Source organism: Rissa tridactyla, chromosome 3 (assembly GCF_028500815.1).
Source record: "Rissa tridactyla isolate bRisTri1 chromosome 3, bRisTri1.patW.cur.20221130, whole genome shotgun sequence".
Taxonomy (NCBI): domain Eukaryota; kingdom Metazoa; phylum Chordata; class Aves; order Charadriiformes; family Laridae; genus Rissa; species Rissa tridactyla.
In genome coordinates, this window is record NC_071468.1 from 2,455,070 (window position 1) to 2,472,590 (window position 17,521).

Consider the following 17,521-nt stretch of genomic DNA (forward strand, 5'->3'; position numbering starts at 1 on the left):
CAGAAATTTAAATTCAGCCACAGTCTCCAAGAGAAAAAGGCAACGTGTTAGGAGAAATGTGGACACATGGTTGCCCCAGTCTGTAAATGTAGAACTATGGATGGCATGGGCATAGTTGATGTGACTGAGAGGACACTTCTCTCTGCCAGAAGGGAACAGATTTTTTTAAAAATATGGTTTCCTGTTCTTGTTGAGTGCACAGACATACTGTATTGTGTTGGGAAACAGCGCTTGTACATCAGATGTTTGCTTGAGCCATTACAGGAAGGTCCCTGCTTCCACTTAGGCACCTCACTCTCTACTCTAGGCAAATATAAAACCTTATCCATAAACATAGACTGAAGACATTCCTCCTGCAGCTATTCTTGGTGAAATCTAATCTGTATGAACTCTACCTCTGTGTTCTGATTTTTTTTTTCTCTATTTCTTAGTAATTAGGAAGTAAAGAAGACTGCACTTATGTTAAATTTATCTTACTACAGGAATAGATTTACTCTTGAACCCCCTCTTGGCTATATCTATAAATACAAGCAGCCAAAGCCTTTTCCAGGTTTGAGGCCAAGTGGCAGCACAGAATAGCTGTGTCCCTGAGGTTACTGCCTCGTCCTGTCTTTGAGCATTATGATGGTGGAGGTTGATGAAACCGTCAGGCTACAGCGACTGACGAAGTTGCACAGAACTGCGTGAGCTCCTCTACTTTGGGAATCACAAGGGCTTTGGATGCTAATTTGGTAGGTGCTGCTGCTGTTGAGAGTGGGCAGCATCCTCAGTTTGGGGAGGACGGTGCACTCTCACGCAGCCCTTAGTAGATGCTGTTGCTTGTCAGTCTGGTGTGGGAAAAGTGTGTGTCCTGCTGTTTGCCGTTGTTGTGCCCCGCATGCTCAGCAAGCGATGCCGTCCTCAGTGACGTAGCTGGATGCTGGGCTGGTATGTTCTGGTTAACGGTGTTCAGCACACCACCATTGCTGGGTTGTATTCCTGCCTCTTCTGTAGCTTGTTTGGTGTTACAAATCATCTCACCTTAAATGCGTTTCTCTGTCCTCCTCTTTCCCTGTGCGTTAAGTGTAGAAAGCAAATGAATTTCATCCAAACTTTGTTCTGGGCCTAATTCTATTATGGCACATAGGTTACAATGGCGGAGACTGTCATGATGCTTCTCTTTTCCTGGGCTTGGAGTGCTGATCCCTGTGAAAAACGACCGAGCAGGAAGGAATAATCTTGCATGGCAGCTTTGGACTTGGACTCTCCCAGCTAAATGGCTGTGGCAGGTCATAAATAGCAAATAACAGCATTGTCCTGCATACGAGTAGCAGTTTTCATTCCACACCTGCCTGTAGGTGACCTTTAACTTATGTTTGGTTTTGCACTGGGTTTGTGTACACTAATGGCAAACTTCCTTCAGCTCCTAGGCTGCCTCCCCATAGATAATGAGGGAGATCTTTCTGGAGTTTTATCCACTAAGGTCTCGTGCCACTTCTCATGGAGCTTCCAGCTCTCTGGGATGCCTCTTGCTAACAGAGGTCCCAGAAAACGTTGAAGCTGCTTTGCCTTCACTGTGATTTGGAATATCCAAAAGTAGATCTTCAGTAGTGGATTAAGATTCCAGCACATAAATATTTCCAGTGGTCAAGAAGATTGGTTGCTGGAAGAACTTTTTGGTACAAATATCAGCTTATGTAGCCTCTGGTCTGACTATGAGAGCACAAAGGTATGGGATGCTGTTCTGCGAAGCTGGTCAAGAAACTTCTCTTCCTTTTTCTGCTTTCCAAGAGGTATTTTGTGCACAGATCTATCTTCTGTATTTTGCCATGTAACCTTGTTAAGGCTTGGTCATCACAGACACGGAGAAGAATCAGGCAGGGGAGGAAAAATAACTGCCTGAGATTGGTTTTAGTAATAATGCCACTGAATGCATAATCATGACTGGATGTGGCCTTTGTTCAGAAGAGTTAGTGCCCATGATCGAACTTCCTTTAATGTTTTTTAATCACTTCTGCTTGAATTGTGCCCACAATTCCATTTCAATTATTTATGCCTAGGAAAGCACAATGATAATTTTATTTTTAGTTGTTATACGCAATTTTATTATGTTTTGTATTTTCATTCAAACTACAGTAATTACTTTAGTATCCATGGTGACAAAATACGCTAGCACAAACATGAAAAGACCTTGGTCTGGCAGCAGTTTCCTTGCTGTGTCATCAGTTGCTCCTTTGAATTAAAGGTATGTTTATCTCCAACTGATTGAAACAAGCTAGTATGATTAGCTGTATTACTTGTAATCTTTGAAAGTTCTCTGCAAGCTTTTAGGTTTGGTTTTGTTTTGTTTTTCTTTTTGCAGGAAAATTCATTGAAATAAATATTGTAACTGCTTGCTAAACCTATTTTTTATGTATACTATCCGTAAAATACTAAGCACGCTTGAGGTGTCTACTTTCATCGCATCAAATAGGAACTACTGGTTTTGCAGCAGGAATTCTGTACTTATTCCTTGTGGAACAGAGTTAGGAGAAGATACTCTGCCGTAGTTACGAGATCAAAAGGGAAAATGCTGGTCCCTTTGCCTTTTGACACCCCATCTAGTTTTCTTTCCCGGGGAAGAATATGTAGGCTTCTCTCCTATTGGTCAGGATGTCTTTCTAACTTATTTATTCTCATTACTATGTTAAGGTTAAAATAAAATTAGACTTTTTTATTTGTGCTGTAACACAAAAAGTGATATTTCCTTGTTGGTTTATTTTTATTGCCCAAAAGGGACTTTGATCTCACAAGCTGAACATGATAACCATGTCATATATTGTGGATTGCTCTCAAAGGCTTATTCCAGTCTTTTGCCTTGTTCTCGCTGAAGCGTTTGTCAAGATGGCAACTCACTTATGATATGGCACTTGAAATGATTCTTTACAAATATTGTATTTGAGAAGCGACCATCTGGTTTTGCCTTCAGTAGGATATTTTTTTCTGCGGTGCTCATGGCGCTTTCTAGATCTCTGGTTTTTGCTTTGATCGGTTGGGTTATGTTCATCTGTCTTGATGCACAAAGTAAGTAGTGTTATTGTTATAAATGCTTGTGAGTCTGTTCCTACTTTTATTGAAATTGAACAAAATTAAAGTTATTAAATAAGTATAAACCACAATCATAGAAGTTCAAAATGCATTGATCTGTTGACCGATCACAAGTTGAAAATCACTGTTGAAAATCACTTTTATGTACAGTGGGTTTTTATAAGTTCTCTTTGAGCTTTTCCGCGTTTGGTTATTTTATATCTGCAGCGGACATTCAATAAAATACTGAGGCTGTATAGGTTTGAAGTTAGGATCGGTTGAATTCCGTGCTGCTGTTATTCTGCTAAATGATTGGAGTAGTTACCATTTTTACATCTGGTATTTGTTGTAGGGGTAAGGACTCCATTAAAAGTTCTCTTTGGTATATTGAGGAGAGGGCTTCCAGAAAGGGAAAACTCTGCCGTCCATTAGCTGAATCTGGGAGTAGAAACTGTCTGTGTGCCTACACTTGAGGTCTTCATATAATTTTGGTCCTTCCAAAGGACCTTCTCTTTCTTCCTAGAGAATTTTGACAACAGTGAAAATCCAGTGTTTCTGGTAGCTCCAGATGATCGCCAGGAATGGCTGAGGGAAACTTTGGGGGGAAAAAAAGCAACAAGAGTTTTTATTTAATTACTGAATTCCCTTTATTCAACTGTGATGTAACATTCCAACCACTCTCAGGCTTCCAGTTTTTTATCTTTTTCAGTAGTCCAGAGCCCTGCTTTCCAAAGCAGGCTTTTGAGTACTCAGAGATGGAGGTGGCGAATTAGGCCCATAACCAGCAGCTGCTGTCTATAGAAGTATTTTCTAGGGTTTTGTTTAGTTACTTGTGTGGAAATCTGTCCGCTGCTTACTTATAAATGAGATTCTACAGAGTGGTACAAATATGAAGGTATCTGTCTAGCCAGGCAAAACTGGCTCACTACTTCTTTTACCAGTTGTCACTTTGAATATACAGTAAGGATGGTGAGAAGAAGATGGGAACACTCTTAGCGTTGGTGCAAATCCACTCAAGACGGCCAAAGTTGCACAGGTACCCATAAGAGCATAGACTGCACTGTGGCAGCTTTGCTGAGTAATTCTGGTCATTTAAGGAGGAAAAACACGTGGTGGATTTCTGTTTGTATAGTTTGGAGATTTAGGAAAAAATGTCTGTTGCTTTCTATCACATAGAGAAAATGTAGCGAGAGGGCACTGAGGTACAATAAATGACTTATGAAAGCCCCTTCAAAGTAAAAAACTATACTGTATACTTCAAAAGTGCCAATTGCTATAAAAGTTTAAGGAGAATAAATTTCAGGTAAATCTATCTGTGTGCCTTTACCCTAATCTTCCGGATTCTTGCTAACGTGTCAATGGTGAATAGCTTTGTGTTTACGCTTTTTTGGGGAGTAGAAAACATTTGGAAGGCCAGGGTACAAAAGTGGTTTCGGTTATGATTTCCACAAATGTTTCAGCAGGAAATTACTGTCAGGTGATAAAGCCCGAGTTTCAGTCCAGTCAGGGTACGAAGGAAGGGCGATTCCGTAGCGAGACGTTTTCACATCCTTTTTTGATAGCTGCTTTTTAAATTGTGAAGTCCTTCATTGTAGAATTTTTGTGGGCAAGGATATATTGGGTCCAAGAAACCAACGTTTACCTACTCAGTATTATGTTGTATTGTTTTCAACCCTGAAAATTATGTCAAGGTGCCACCACGATAAATGTCTTTCAGCTTAATTTGTACTAGTGTGTGCATCTGGTTTTATATAGCATAAGTTTTTTTTACCTTCTACTATTTCTGGACATGGTCCCTCTGTGTCATTTGTACATGACTTTTCCTTTTGTTTTTAGAAACCACAAGTATAAACTGTGACACAACCCCCAGACCACTCCCGCTGTCAGGCTTTTTGGATGAACATTCAGGTAAAATCATGATTCTGTCCTAGAATTGTCTGATTTGCTCCCTAATGCGCATAGTACTTTAATGCTTCATGTAGTTGGTGTATTTTATAATGAGCCTGTATTTTTAATTGATTTACAATAGTCTTCATGCCCGGATGCAGAAGCTGCCTACGTGGCATACTGCTTAGTAGAGTAAATAAATATAAAACCCAAAATTCCCTGATCCAAGGATCTCGCTGTCTGAATAGACAGAGCAGGCAAAGGGGAAGGAAACAAGTACAGAAAAATTTATGTTTAGAGTTCACCGTGTCAAGTCAGCCCACAAGAGCTGATCTCTTCCTTCCCTCCTCCATCAGAAGGAATAACTGCCACCCCAGCCCTGCTCTGCTTCAGACTGGAGCCTCCCTGAACGCCAAGGCTTTGTGTTGGGGCAGTAGGGATAGCGGATGGGGTGCAGAGGAACAAGCAGCCTTGCAGTACAGGGAATTGCAGCATCAATGCTGGCCACTTTGTGTATTTGTGTTTTCTATTCTAGTTTTCTTTGTTAGCGTAGCACACTGTACTGCTCTGATGATTATTTAATTTGTGCAACCTGACAGGGTTAACGTTAATTTATCCCCACATTTTCTGTGCTTCCTTAGCCTAGCTGGCAAAGCGTAACTGCCTTGGAGACAAAATCCCACAGTGACTGCAAGAGAGCACAGTGCAGAAAAGGAGTAGACTACTATTTTTTTTTTGGTATTTATCTTGCAAATACAGTACAGAGGATAACTCCATCCTCCTTTCCTCCCACTGCTATCTGGAGAGGTTACTGTTAGCTAAAAGGTAGGGCTGTTGTCTGTGACTATGCTGTCTGTTAGAAGCAGCCCCGCGGTCAGGATTTGACTTGCCTGACAGATACATAGCGATCTCACAAGGCAAAGCGTTAGGTTATGGGCAACGCGTTCCCTTCAGGATATGTCATAACCCTTCCAGTCTCATGGAAGCACGCACCAGGCCCATGCTGGCTGTCCATAGGCAATCTTCATTGCGTCTGACTTTCAGCAAGATACAGAAAACAGGGATGATACAGAGCAGTGGGGGGGTTTCTCCCAGCCACTGTTGAAACATTTCTTTCAAAGCTGTAAGGGTATAGCTGCTGTGGCTGACTCTTGCATGGAGACAGAAAGGAGAAGAATTAACTTTCACCCTGATTCCTCTCCGTTTAATTTTTAAGCAGTTAGCAAGAAGTCTGGCCCTTTGTGTGTGTCATATGAGTGTACATGCTGACCTATCTGTAATGAATAAGCAAAGGGATAACCACTTTCAATTTTTCCAAACACTTCCTTTTTGTTAGTCTCTCTCCGCTGGTTGGAATACTATTTCCTGGGCAGCTGCTTGATACTTCTGGTCTGAATGTATCCAACTCTGGATGGAGGATTATCTGTGTATCAGCAGGCAAAGATAGATTTTGCTTTTCTAGAATGTTTTCTTCTAACAGTTTCGACTCTGCACACAATGGTGTGATACCACACAACGCTGTGCCACGGAGACGCAGCCCAGTTGTTTTGTGCTTACAGCCATCTGACTGGACTTTCTCCTTACACGCAATCATAGTCCAGTACCTTTGGGCTGGTAGCTGACGGCATTCCAGACACTCCCTGCTGTTGGAAGAAGTCAAGGTTCCCTTCCTTTAGCACTTAGAGACCCAGGCTATGAGTCTGCATGTGGAGATAAGAGGTGGGGCTGTCACAGAAAGGGTTTACTACCCTAAATTGGTAGTGATGGAGTACAAAACCGACGGAATAAGAAACAAACACAGCTAGCAAGTTTCCTGAAGGTCATGGAAAATAGTTGGGATGTTCAGGAGATATTTTGGAGGAGAGAGGGGGTTATGGGTTTGCAATCCAGATAATATGTTCCATGAGGAGATAAGCATTATTTTGCAAACACAAATACCTTGATAATATGAGTAAAGTAACTTTAATCTATTTAAGAAAATTGCCGGTAGCACCACACTGGATGGTTTAAAAGGATATGTATCAAACGCACGTTCAAACACAGATTTGGTGTTTAACCAAGCAAGTAGAACGCTCACTACTGAAATGATAGCAAATCTAATATGAATCATGATAATTACAAATAACACTTTTTAATATTTTCAAGACGATAGTTCCTAAATGCATGGTTGTGGAAAATCACGTTCAAATTGATTCCAAGGTTGCATTGGTTTGTGCTTCGGTGTTCTGTACATACAGGAACAGATTAAAGGAGGGGCCATACACTTACCATTCTCTACCAAAATCAAAATATAAACAACCACAAACCTGAATCCAGATTCCCGCTGGCGTCCACCTGCTTGATTCAGCTGAGAGATATGACATGCCCTTGTGTTTGGAAAATACTGAAACTCATCCCATGCCGCCCTGACTAGCCTCTCACCGACTTTGATTACATTCCTTCACTTTGATTACACTTTGATTACTCTTTCACACTAAATGTGAAAAAAAAGTTTTGGAGCATAAAGCTATTTCCAGAAAATGGTGGAAATTTAGGTATAAATTATGCCAAGCTTTTAAATTCTGGACATATTGCTAAGGAGTGTGAATATATTGGAAAAAGTGGGTTTGTGTGGTATAAAAACATATCAATACACTTGTGCACAGTACTTAAGGGGACTTTAACAGATCTCATAATTTAGGTGAAAATGCCAAAATAATATAAAATGTAGCCAAAGGTAACCGGTAGTCTAGTTGTCAGTACGTATGAAATGAACCTATGGATTTCTTTTCCAGAAGGCAATCTAATTCATTACACTTTCTCCTACAGGTGATATAGAATGGATTACAGATATCCCACCCGATGTGAACTTGAAATTACAAGCATATCTGTTCCCCGAACACTTAGCGTATGTGGAGCTAGTATATAATTCTGGATCTAAAAATGCAACAGTGAGGACTCTTAAGAAACTGGATGTTGAGTCTATTCAGGTATTCTTTTCACCACATTTAAAACCTAGATATAAAGGTTTTCTTGACAGGTGAAAAAAAGTAGCACTAAGACATACATTTTAATTGTTCATTCTCTTATGATACAGGTCGGTATTCCAAAAAAGTGACTCATCAGAAAGAGCAGCGTAGACTTCAGTATCTACCTCTCAGTAATATCTGTTAAATGTCTTCAGTTTCCTATCACTGTTAAACTTACCTGGCGTCTGACAGTCAGACAGGTTCTTTCCTAATCACATATTGTCACTTGTAATGAAAGTTGTAAATACACAGTAATGATAGGTGTCACTTTTCTTAAAACTCATCTCTCAGTAACATGAATTATTTCATCAAAGTGAGATTGATCACATATAATTTGGTAGAAGGCAACCCTTAATCATATGAATGTTTACACAAGTGTTCAACTTCACACGTGAATAGATCCATTCGCCTCTGTTGGTTGATGCGTAGAAGGATAGGTCTTTCTTTCTAGGCCATTCTTGCTCTTTAGGACTATCAGGAATCCATAAAGCAATATTAATATTTTTCCTGGCCGAAGTTGCCTCTGAATATGAAAATGGTGTAGTTCTGCAGAGCAAGTGGAGGTGATTTTTTGTACAAGTACTATTTCAGAGTAGCACTGTACTTGAAAGAATTGAACCATACATATTTTAAAAAACACTGTTACAAACAAGAATTTTAATTGATGAAAATGTATTTACGACTTTTACATTCGCGTTTCTCATCTGGATATTTTCCATATGGCTTAAAACATGTTTTAGGCTTCCTACGCATTCTCTGTTAATTTTTCTTCCAGGGAGAACAGTCAGGTACATGGATGGTGGGATCTAGGTTGGTGGATATGAGCAGTAGATGAATGCCAGCCAAATAAACTTTATGATTAATAATCTGTAATCACTTTGCTATATATTATATGGAGTATGCTTTAGTACAACATATTGAAATGATAAAAAATAGCTGAATTATGCTCCTGTAACTGAATCAGATGAACAATTCACTGTTAACTTAGTATGGCACACCTGAGGATTCAAGTACTCAAAGTTGTTTTGTATAATTTTGACATAAACATTCTTTGACAATCATATTAGGAGTTCATAGATGATATTATTTATTTGCTTGTTTGTTAATTTTTAGAGTGACCATCTTTTTTATGCTGTTGTTTGCCAAAGGATTGGAACGGTAAGCAAGAGACACGTTTTATCAACTGGATTTTTTTGTCTAAGTTTAATGCAAATTACTATTTTCTGAAATAGTATTTCATTTAAAGATATGATGCAGGGAGTTAAGAGCACCTTGTAGAAGATATATTTGTTTAAGTGTGCCAATTGGAATGAGTGTTTTTATTCGCAGAAAATCTAAGATAAATTTTAAAAAGTTAATTTCAAAATATTTATACAATCTTTCTACTCCATTATTAGAAATGGTGGTCCCTCTTATTACAGTTTTTAGAACTGAAGGGGTGTCTCTTTGAAGATCTCATTTGATATGATGAAATTAAATGTTAGCAGTATGCTGCTGCCTCACTGCTGTCATTTCTAACATGTCTTTTGCTTCCATTACGAAGACGAATGAGATAGAGAATGCCCGAGACTTAGCCTTAGAAGACATAAATGACAATTCTCCACGGTTTCTACAAACTCACTATAACGTTTCAGTATCAGAGGTGAGTTATGGCTAATGTTAATATTTTTTTCTTGTGGTATTTTTAGATTACTTTTCGGGGTCAAAACGTATGAGATTCTAATGTCCCCACACTGATACTAGATCATTACGTGCACTCTTATGGGACTTTTCTACACCCTCCCCTGGGTGTGGAAAAGAATGGCTGGGCTGCATGTCTAGCTGGAGGCATGAGGTGAAGAAGGTTTGCCTATCCAACCTAAAATGGAAATTGGAAGTAATTTGCATATGCTAAGGAGGTGGCACAGAAGTTAGGAAGCGGCTTGTGACTGAGCATTTGATGATCTTTTTTTCCTCTAGGTATCTGCAATAAATTTCACGGTTATAAAAGTGGAAGCTCTGGATAAAGATTTTTCATCCTTTTGGAGCCTCCTTACTTACAGTCTTTGGGTGAGTGCCCTTTGTTTGTCAGAGACTGTGAACACCAGTCTGCTTTCATGTGAAGTACAGCCTGGTATCTGATCCGAGTGTTCTGTTTTGCACTGTGCAGTTAAGATTACAATCTGCAAAAAGCTAGCATTAGAAAGACTATTTAAAATTAGAACTTAGCCCACAGGATCAGCCTAGCACGCAGAGAGTCCTGAATCTTGTTTCTTAGCGTTTGTGAAATGTTTTGTGGCACTTTTCAGCTACAGCTAAGGAACTCTGTGGTCCTTTTTAGAAGCAGGAGTGAAACAGTTTCCCCTCTTTTTAAAACATGAATTTGACTTGCTATTGATCTCCGGTCCTGCTGAGGTGTATGTGTAAACCATCTGAAGTAAGATTATTTCAACTAGCTTTACGTATCTGCAGTGGAGATCTTTACATTTGAGCTTGCTGTCTCTGCTCCTTTTATAGCTGGTGAGAGGAAGCTGATGCCATTTGTCTGATCTGCTTTAGTTATTGACCATAGGATGAGATAAATCAGACAGAAAATCTAATGGCATTGATGGAAGAGGCAATAAAATGTGTTGAAGAGTATCAGCATTTTCCTTTCCAGTGGTGGTGTTCGAGAGATTCCTGGTCCTCTATGAATACTCCAATAATAAAGGTGGCAAGGGAAAAGAAAATGTATTTAATTGTTAATCATGTAAAATGTGTGATTTATTCATTTAATAGGGTCCAAACTCTGATTACTTTTATATAAGGGAAGGAGATGGAAACATCCTGGTGAATAAAACATTGAATTACAACAAGATCAGCCTTTTCAATTTAACGGTCGAAGCAAAGGTATGATATAAATTAAAAGAAGAATGAGAACCACGATAGTTCCACGGCGATACTTCCTTTGTTGTAACATCCCAGTTTCTGCAAATTTAAAACTTAGGGAGTTCCCAAGCCAAAAGTTGTGTCTGCATCTTGGCTCATACTGAAGACAAAGTAGCACGTTCTTAATGTTTGAGCCATTGTGTAAGTCTCCCCTCAAATACCAGCCCAAGTTTCTTTCTGCGTGTATTTCTTTAAGTATGTATATAGTACATATTTATTCCCCGCTATTGTAATATATATTCACCTATTCATTCTGGCAAATCTATCATATTTTTGCTGCAGCTTACCACCTGCAGTCTTTTGTGTGTCTTTTTGAGATTTGAATATATATTTGCCTTCAATTCCTTTTAGAACTAAAAACAAGTAATCGTGGCACACTTATTGTGGTATCTAGCAAATAGTACACACATTCTGTGTCCTACTGTGTAACACCTGCCTGATATAAAATTAATAATTAAGAACAATTACCTTTTGATAGTATTATTCCTAGAACTGGATTTCTAGAATTGGAAAAACCTGACAGGGTGAGAGTTCTCGGGTTAAAAATGCTTAGACACTACAAAGAACATATAATAATATTCTGCTTTATTTTCCACTGAGAAATGGCTCTTTCCTTACAATGTTTCTTATTTTCTTCTTTCTCTTGGGATGTAGGAAAAATTTGGAAATAACAGCGATACTGCATCATTACTAATTAATGTGCAAGATTATGATACGATGAACCCCTATTTCAGTCATTCAGTGTACAATGGGAACATCAGTGAAAACCAGGTAAAAGCACTGCACTGAATACTGCAAAAGTGAATAGGTTATTCCTGTCTGCAGTGCTCTTCCTTTGAGGAGTCTTCATCACAGAGCAGCGTAAGATGGAGGGCTGCTGTTTTGTGCTAACTGGTGAATTGTAAGGTTATCACTGTAGACCTCCAAGTACAAGGTAAACAGGCTAATATTACACGAAGCGTAAAACTTTCTGCTGCAGAAACAGATTCTTTTGTGTTTGGAGGAAAAAAAAAGAAAAAAACCCCAACTAAACAGGTGTTGTAAAAGGGTTTTTACTGTAAACTTGGAAGAGCAGTTGACTGCCCATCGGTCCTGGTGTTAGCTGCCTGGTTTCAGTTTTAAATAGAGTAATTCCTTCATACTTCATTACAATCAGATAAGCAAAATAAGAATCTGAACAGTAAACCGTAATTTATACTATATTGTAATATTTCTTTTCCTATATAGGGTGGAAATTTCTGGGTGGAATGTATTTGTTTAGCTCATGCTTCTGTCTGTATTGACACAAAAAAAAGATCACAGAACAACATTACCAGAATAATCCACTAAAAAGAAAATTATTATCATCTTATCCCTATTTCTTTATCATTATCTTCATGTTAGTATATTTTAAACCATGTATGCTTTTGCTGTTATACCTTTGGTGTCCCTTTTGTTAGATGTTCATCTTTAATTGTCTGAAAGGAATAATTTCAGATCTCCTACAATGTTTTTATATTTTAAATAAGTTACTGTTTTTATTAGGGCTGCAGTGTAGACTTGCACATTGTTTTCCAGGAGAGGAATGGAACTGAAACATGCGGTGTTCTTACCATGAATTCCATCAGTGACTACTGCTTCATAATCTGGGGTTTCTCAAACACAGTGTATCTATCAAATATTTTGGTCGTCATTTTCCTCTGTAAAGGGTGTATGGCAGAGAGAGATTTTTTTCTGGATCCCAGTGATTACCTACATGTTATTTTAATCAAAATTGTGACTTAATGAACAAATTAAAGATTATGTGTATTTTTTTCAAGTTAATCAATATATGTTTTCTAGAGGGGTCCTCTGGCTATTCTCCCAGAGAAGATATTAGCTAAAGATGGAGACATGGGTATAAATGAAAAAGTAGTTTACAGCATCAAACTAGGTAAGAGCCTTTATTTTTTTTCTAGACATTCACACAGTAATGAAGAGAACTGAAGAGAATGATAGCGATGCGCAGTGTACAGTCACATGTCTTAACTGCATACATCTTCACTGCAGTGATGCTCTGTGAGCTAAATCGGCTTAATTTCAGTCATTAGAGCTGTTTAGATGTTCTTAACCTTCCTCCAATAAAAAATTACTGATTCAAAGTGTAAGTCAGTTTAGAGGTTTCCATTTGATCAAAGGATTTCCATTCAGAAAAATTCAGGACCATCTAGAGAGATAATTCCACCAGGAGCTTTTCCTCCTCCTGACGTAATTGCTGAAAGCTCATGAAATGCTTAATTTGAGACCCTGGAAGTGCAAGAATTGTTTTGAGGAAAGAATGTTTGAAAATAAGCATTTTGTCTGGAATGTCTGTTCATTTTTGCTATGGCTGAGAAGATAGCAGTCGTAGAAAGGACAGACCAGACCTACTGTTCTGGTTCATTCTCATTAAGCCATTGCAATTTGTTTCTTTTCAGTGAAACCCCCGGCCTACAGCAACACCTTGTCAATCGATGCAGACACTGGAGAGTTGGAAGTAAAGACTGCAGTTGATAGAGAAGAATGTCCGTATCTTGTTGTGGGCATTCAGGTAGTGACTGGTTTAGAGTTCAGTGTGTTAATACTGAGTCTCAATTTCATAAAATGATATGTGAATCCATGTTGCTGTTAATAGTATTTCTCATAGTAATGTTAAGGTGTGGTTGGTATCAAGGCTCCATCCTGCCATTTAAAACACAAAATAAAGGAAAACTTCATTCATTGAATATATGCAGTCATGTCACGTCCTTGTGTTAAGCTTGAACAGCTCGCTGTTATCAGGGTACAGAATTTAGAGCTACAAACTCTGTTTTCTAGGCAACTCAGCAAGACAATATTTTCAAAACAGCTGATGCAGTAGTTCTGGTTACTATTGAAGACATGAACGACAATGATCCAGTATTGTCCCAATCAACTTACAATGTCTCAATTCCAGAAAATTTCCCAAGTGGGATGGAAGTTCTTCAAATAACAGCTACTGACAAAGATGAGGTAAAATGACAATGTCATTATGGTTGCTACAAATACTGCATCTCTGAAATAAAATGCATTTGCGTTATACAGGTGCTAGAGAATTTTTTTTTCCTGACTATCTTAAATATGCTTAAGCAAAATAAACTTAATTTCACTTCTTCAAGGGGTAGAGTACTGCTGCCAAAGAATAAATTTGGGCTGGTTTGCATAAGATCCCAAATATGAAAGTACAGAAGTGCAAAATGGACACAAAGCTGCAATTCACCTGGAATGCTCTCCACCTGGAAAATAAGAAGAAAACATCCTAAGGTACTAGCTCAGTGATTGTCCTTTTTAATAACAAATATCATTACTGTTTGCAGGGAGGCTTCCAGGGAACTTTTAATCTCACTCCAGCTGACAGTCCCTTCCAGCTAAGTCCAGCAGGCATCCTAACTGTGCGGAACTCCACGCTGTTGGACAGGGAGAGAATACCATCTGTTCACCTACAGGTATTAAAAATAAGCCTCCTCCTTTCCAAATCAACCCAAGGCAACCAGGTGACACCTGATCTGTCCTGGCAAGAAGGTGACTCTTATATGGATCAGCAGCTTATTTGAAGAATCAAATCCAGACTTTGACATTAGAGCTCTCTGGAAGGAAACACCACTAGTGATGCCGTTTACTCAGCTTGTAATCATCGTTCATTCTTCTTACTACTTATAGAGCATGCATTTGATAATAATTTTACTGCATCATTTTTAAGGTCACTGCTCGAGATCATTTGTCACCTTACCATGAGGCACACTCTACAATCAACATATTGCTGTTGGATGAAAATGACAACAGCCCAACCTTCAGAGGCACACCATATAAACGAGATATTTTCACCAACATGACTGCAGGAATGTCCATTCTTCAGGTACTAGAAGTACAAAGTAAAAATGACATTTTCATGAGTTGAATGTATGCACGAGTTCTTGCTTGAACTTGTGTAACAGTCGTATTGAATAGGGGATCTTTTTTGATCTCCTCTGAGTTCAGAAACAACCCGCCTTTCACTTAAAAGCTTACATCTGTTGATATTCCATAATCACAGTGTCGTGGATGCTCTAAGGATATCCCAGGTCAGGGAACAAATGATAAAGGGTTTTTATTCTTGATCTTAGATGCTGTGCGCCATCCTGAATTCCACAAACATAAGACAGAAAATGGGATTTAGTTGTTGTTGAAAGGTGTTTAATGAAAACTGGGTGTTGCTAGAATCCAGAAATCAAACTAATTGTAAAAATTTTGGAAAGGCTGCTGAATGCTGAAGCACCGCGGATAATTTTTAGATACAATATACTTTCTGTAAGACAGTAAACCAGTTAACCAAATAGAACAGGAAACCAAGATAAAAATAGCTTTGTGAGCTGAGATATATAGGGAGTCACTATGAAAACTTGTACCCTGGTGTGCTGATTTAATGGATCATGATGTGATCTCTTGAACAATCTACCTCCAATGACTGGAATTATTATGAAATGAGCTTTCTGAGAGACAAACTTCGTGTCGTTCACATGAGTTACACAGGGGCAGGATTTCACTCTTACTGCTGGAATGATATTGTGTGTGCATCGAAGAGCAAACGTTCTTACTGAGGTTTAACCTAGGAATCATAGGAAGTAGACAGTCAGTCACTTAAAGGTATAACCAAATTGTACTGTGGCTATATTTAGCTGATTTTTATATATATAAAATTATCCAGACCCATTATTTGCTGTAAATGGGAGGAAAAAAACCCCACAACTAGTTCCTAATTATCTGCTACCTGAATGATTTTATCTGCAAACTACACGAGAATGAGCAATTCTGTGTTACATGATAACAGCACAAGAAACTAGAGTAAAATTTTGTTGTTTTTTTTTTCCTCCAGGTTGCTGCTGATGATCCGGATGATGGTATAAATGGAGAGATAAGCTTTATCTTAGCTGGTGGCAATGAGGATGGATACTTTGGATTGGATACATCCACAGGAGAAATCAGTTTAAAGAGAGTAATCCCATTAGGAGTCAACCAGCTTGAGAACTTCGTCTTGTGGATAACAGCTATTGATGGTAAGACAAGATTTTAGTACAGGTCAACGTAGCTATATTCGGTGATAGGATTTGGTTTGGTTTTATTTTTTACTTGAAGGAATACTGTTAAAATATGTTCCCAGAATTTGTTTTAAAAATATCGTATATTTTTATATGCTCTTGTTTGTGGAAGATAAGGAGAAAGGAGAAAGATGGAAGATACCATCCAAAGTAATTGCTGCATCTCTGGCAAAACACTGCTTCCTGCTGATGCTCTTATATCAAATTTAAGTTTTCTGTATGGCTGTGGGAAGAATGTGCAAAATAGCATACATCTCACACCTTCCTTTAATTATTGACCGGTGTTGCACAGCATAGAATACAGAGATTCAGGCACAAGCTAAGAATTTATAATTCGGTTAACAGGGAGTAAAATGAAATTAAAATGTGATGAGTAACTTTGTTTGCACATCCATGTGGGTATTGAAAAATGAAAATGGAGGTGCCAAAGCTGTATTTTGGATGATCAGCACAAATGTGGTTTCCTTTTGCTGTATTTGTTGAGGGTTTCTTTGTTTTGAAAGAATAACAGAGAACTTGGCCAACATTTATGATCTGAGTAAGGACAGAGATAAATGTTACCTAGGAATGGAATCCCACTCCTGGTAGCATGAGGATATAAAGTGTTTTTCAGCCTCCCGATTTTCCTCTGATGTGGTCAATATGACCTCTGTGTCTTCAAATTGTGGCTGCATGGATACAATGGGGACTGGGGGGAATACGGTTGCAAAAGAGATTCATCAGTCCATCTTTTGTCTGTCTGCTAATATTGTAGTACGTATTCAGGTTCATGTATTGTAAATGTAACGCCTAATGCATGAAACTGATCTTGGTTAGGACCTCTCAGCAGTACAGTAATAGTAGCAGTAAGGATTTAAAAAAAAAAAAATTAAAAAATCAGTACCAGTGAAAAAGTGTATTTTTTTAGGCAGAAGGTATTTTGTGCATCTGCTGGGAGATTGTTTTCTTTTGCTTGCAGGTGGGACGATTCCAAGAAGTTCATCAGTGCCAGTACAAATCTTTGCAGTTGGAGATTCCAGACCTCGGTTTATTCAGAAAACATATAATGTGTCTGTGGAAGAAGAGTTAGCCAGTCCTGCTGAAGTAGCAAGAGTAAGAGCAACTTTATTCTGTCACTTGTATAGGACATGACAGCGATAAGAAAATCCTGTAATATATGTGCTTTAAATGTCTGTATTCCCCATAGTTATGGATAACTAGATGTTGTGTTTTCTTTTCTGCATATCAAGCTTCACATACACTACATACTGATCACATACCTCAGATGAAGCCTATCACCCACAAAGCCTGTTCTTTCCATTGCAAACCTTTAAACAGCATCTGCTACCATTTAACATAAAAAAAACCAAAACAAAACAAAAAACAAATCTCCCCCCAAAAAGAAACCCACCAAACCCGAACAAAATAAACCCCAGAACTGCTTGACAAAGTAAACTTTCATGCTTAGCCCTTTGTTGACTTTGGATATTCTCCAAAGACTAGGATAGGCAATATTCACTCATCTGTTGGTGATAAATCTAAAACCCTGTGACATGATGTAGGTAGGAAATGGAGACTTCCCAATCAGAAGACTGTCATAAAGGC

At 38.5% G+C, this 17,521-nt stretch overlaps 1 protein-coding gene across 1 annotated transcript in view; it reads left to right on the plus strand.

Annotated features, from left to right (window-relative positions):
• The first annotated feature begins 2,972 nt into the window (after positions 1-2,972).
• The window catches only part of LOC128906766 (protocadherin Fat 4-like), a 42,695-nt gene continuing 28,146 nt past the window's right edge, over positions 2,973-17,521 (plus strand). Inside the window, exons 1-14 of the mRNA XM_054194616.1 lie at positions 2,973-3,042; positions 4,882-4,953; positions 7,741-7,901; positions 9,484-9,582; positions 9,900-9,989; positions 10,698-10,808; positions 11,502-11,618; positions 12,669-12,759; positions 13,283-13,395; positions 13,662-13,835; positions 14,180-14,308; positions 14,563-14,718; positions 15,715-15,895; positions 16,896-17,029. Coding sequence (XP_054050591.1) covers positions 2,973-3,042; positions 4,882-4,953; positions 7,741-7,901; positions 9,484-9,582; positions 9,900-9,989; positions 10,698-10,808; positions 11,502-11,618; positions 12,669-12,759; positions 13,283-13,395; positions 13,662-13,835; positions 14,180-14,308; positions 14,563-14,718; positions 15,715-15,895; positions 16,896-17,029 — 1,698 coding nt within the window. The remainder of the gene's footprint in view (positions 3,043-4,881; positions 4,954-7,740; positions 7,902-9,483; positions 9,583-9,899; positions 9,990-10,697; positions 10,809-11,501; positions 11,619-12,668; positions 12,760-13,282; positions 13,396-13,661; positions 13,836-14,179; positions 14,309-14,562; positions 14,719-15,714; positions 15,896-16,895; positions 17,030-17,521) is intronic.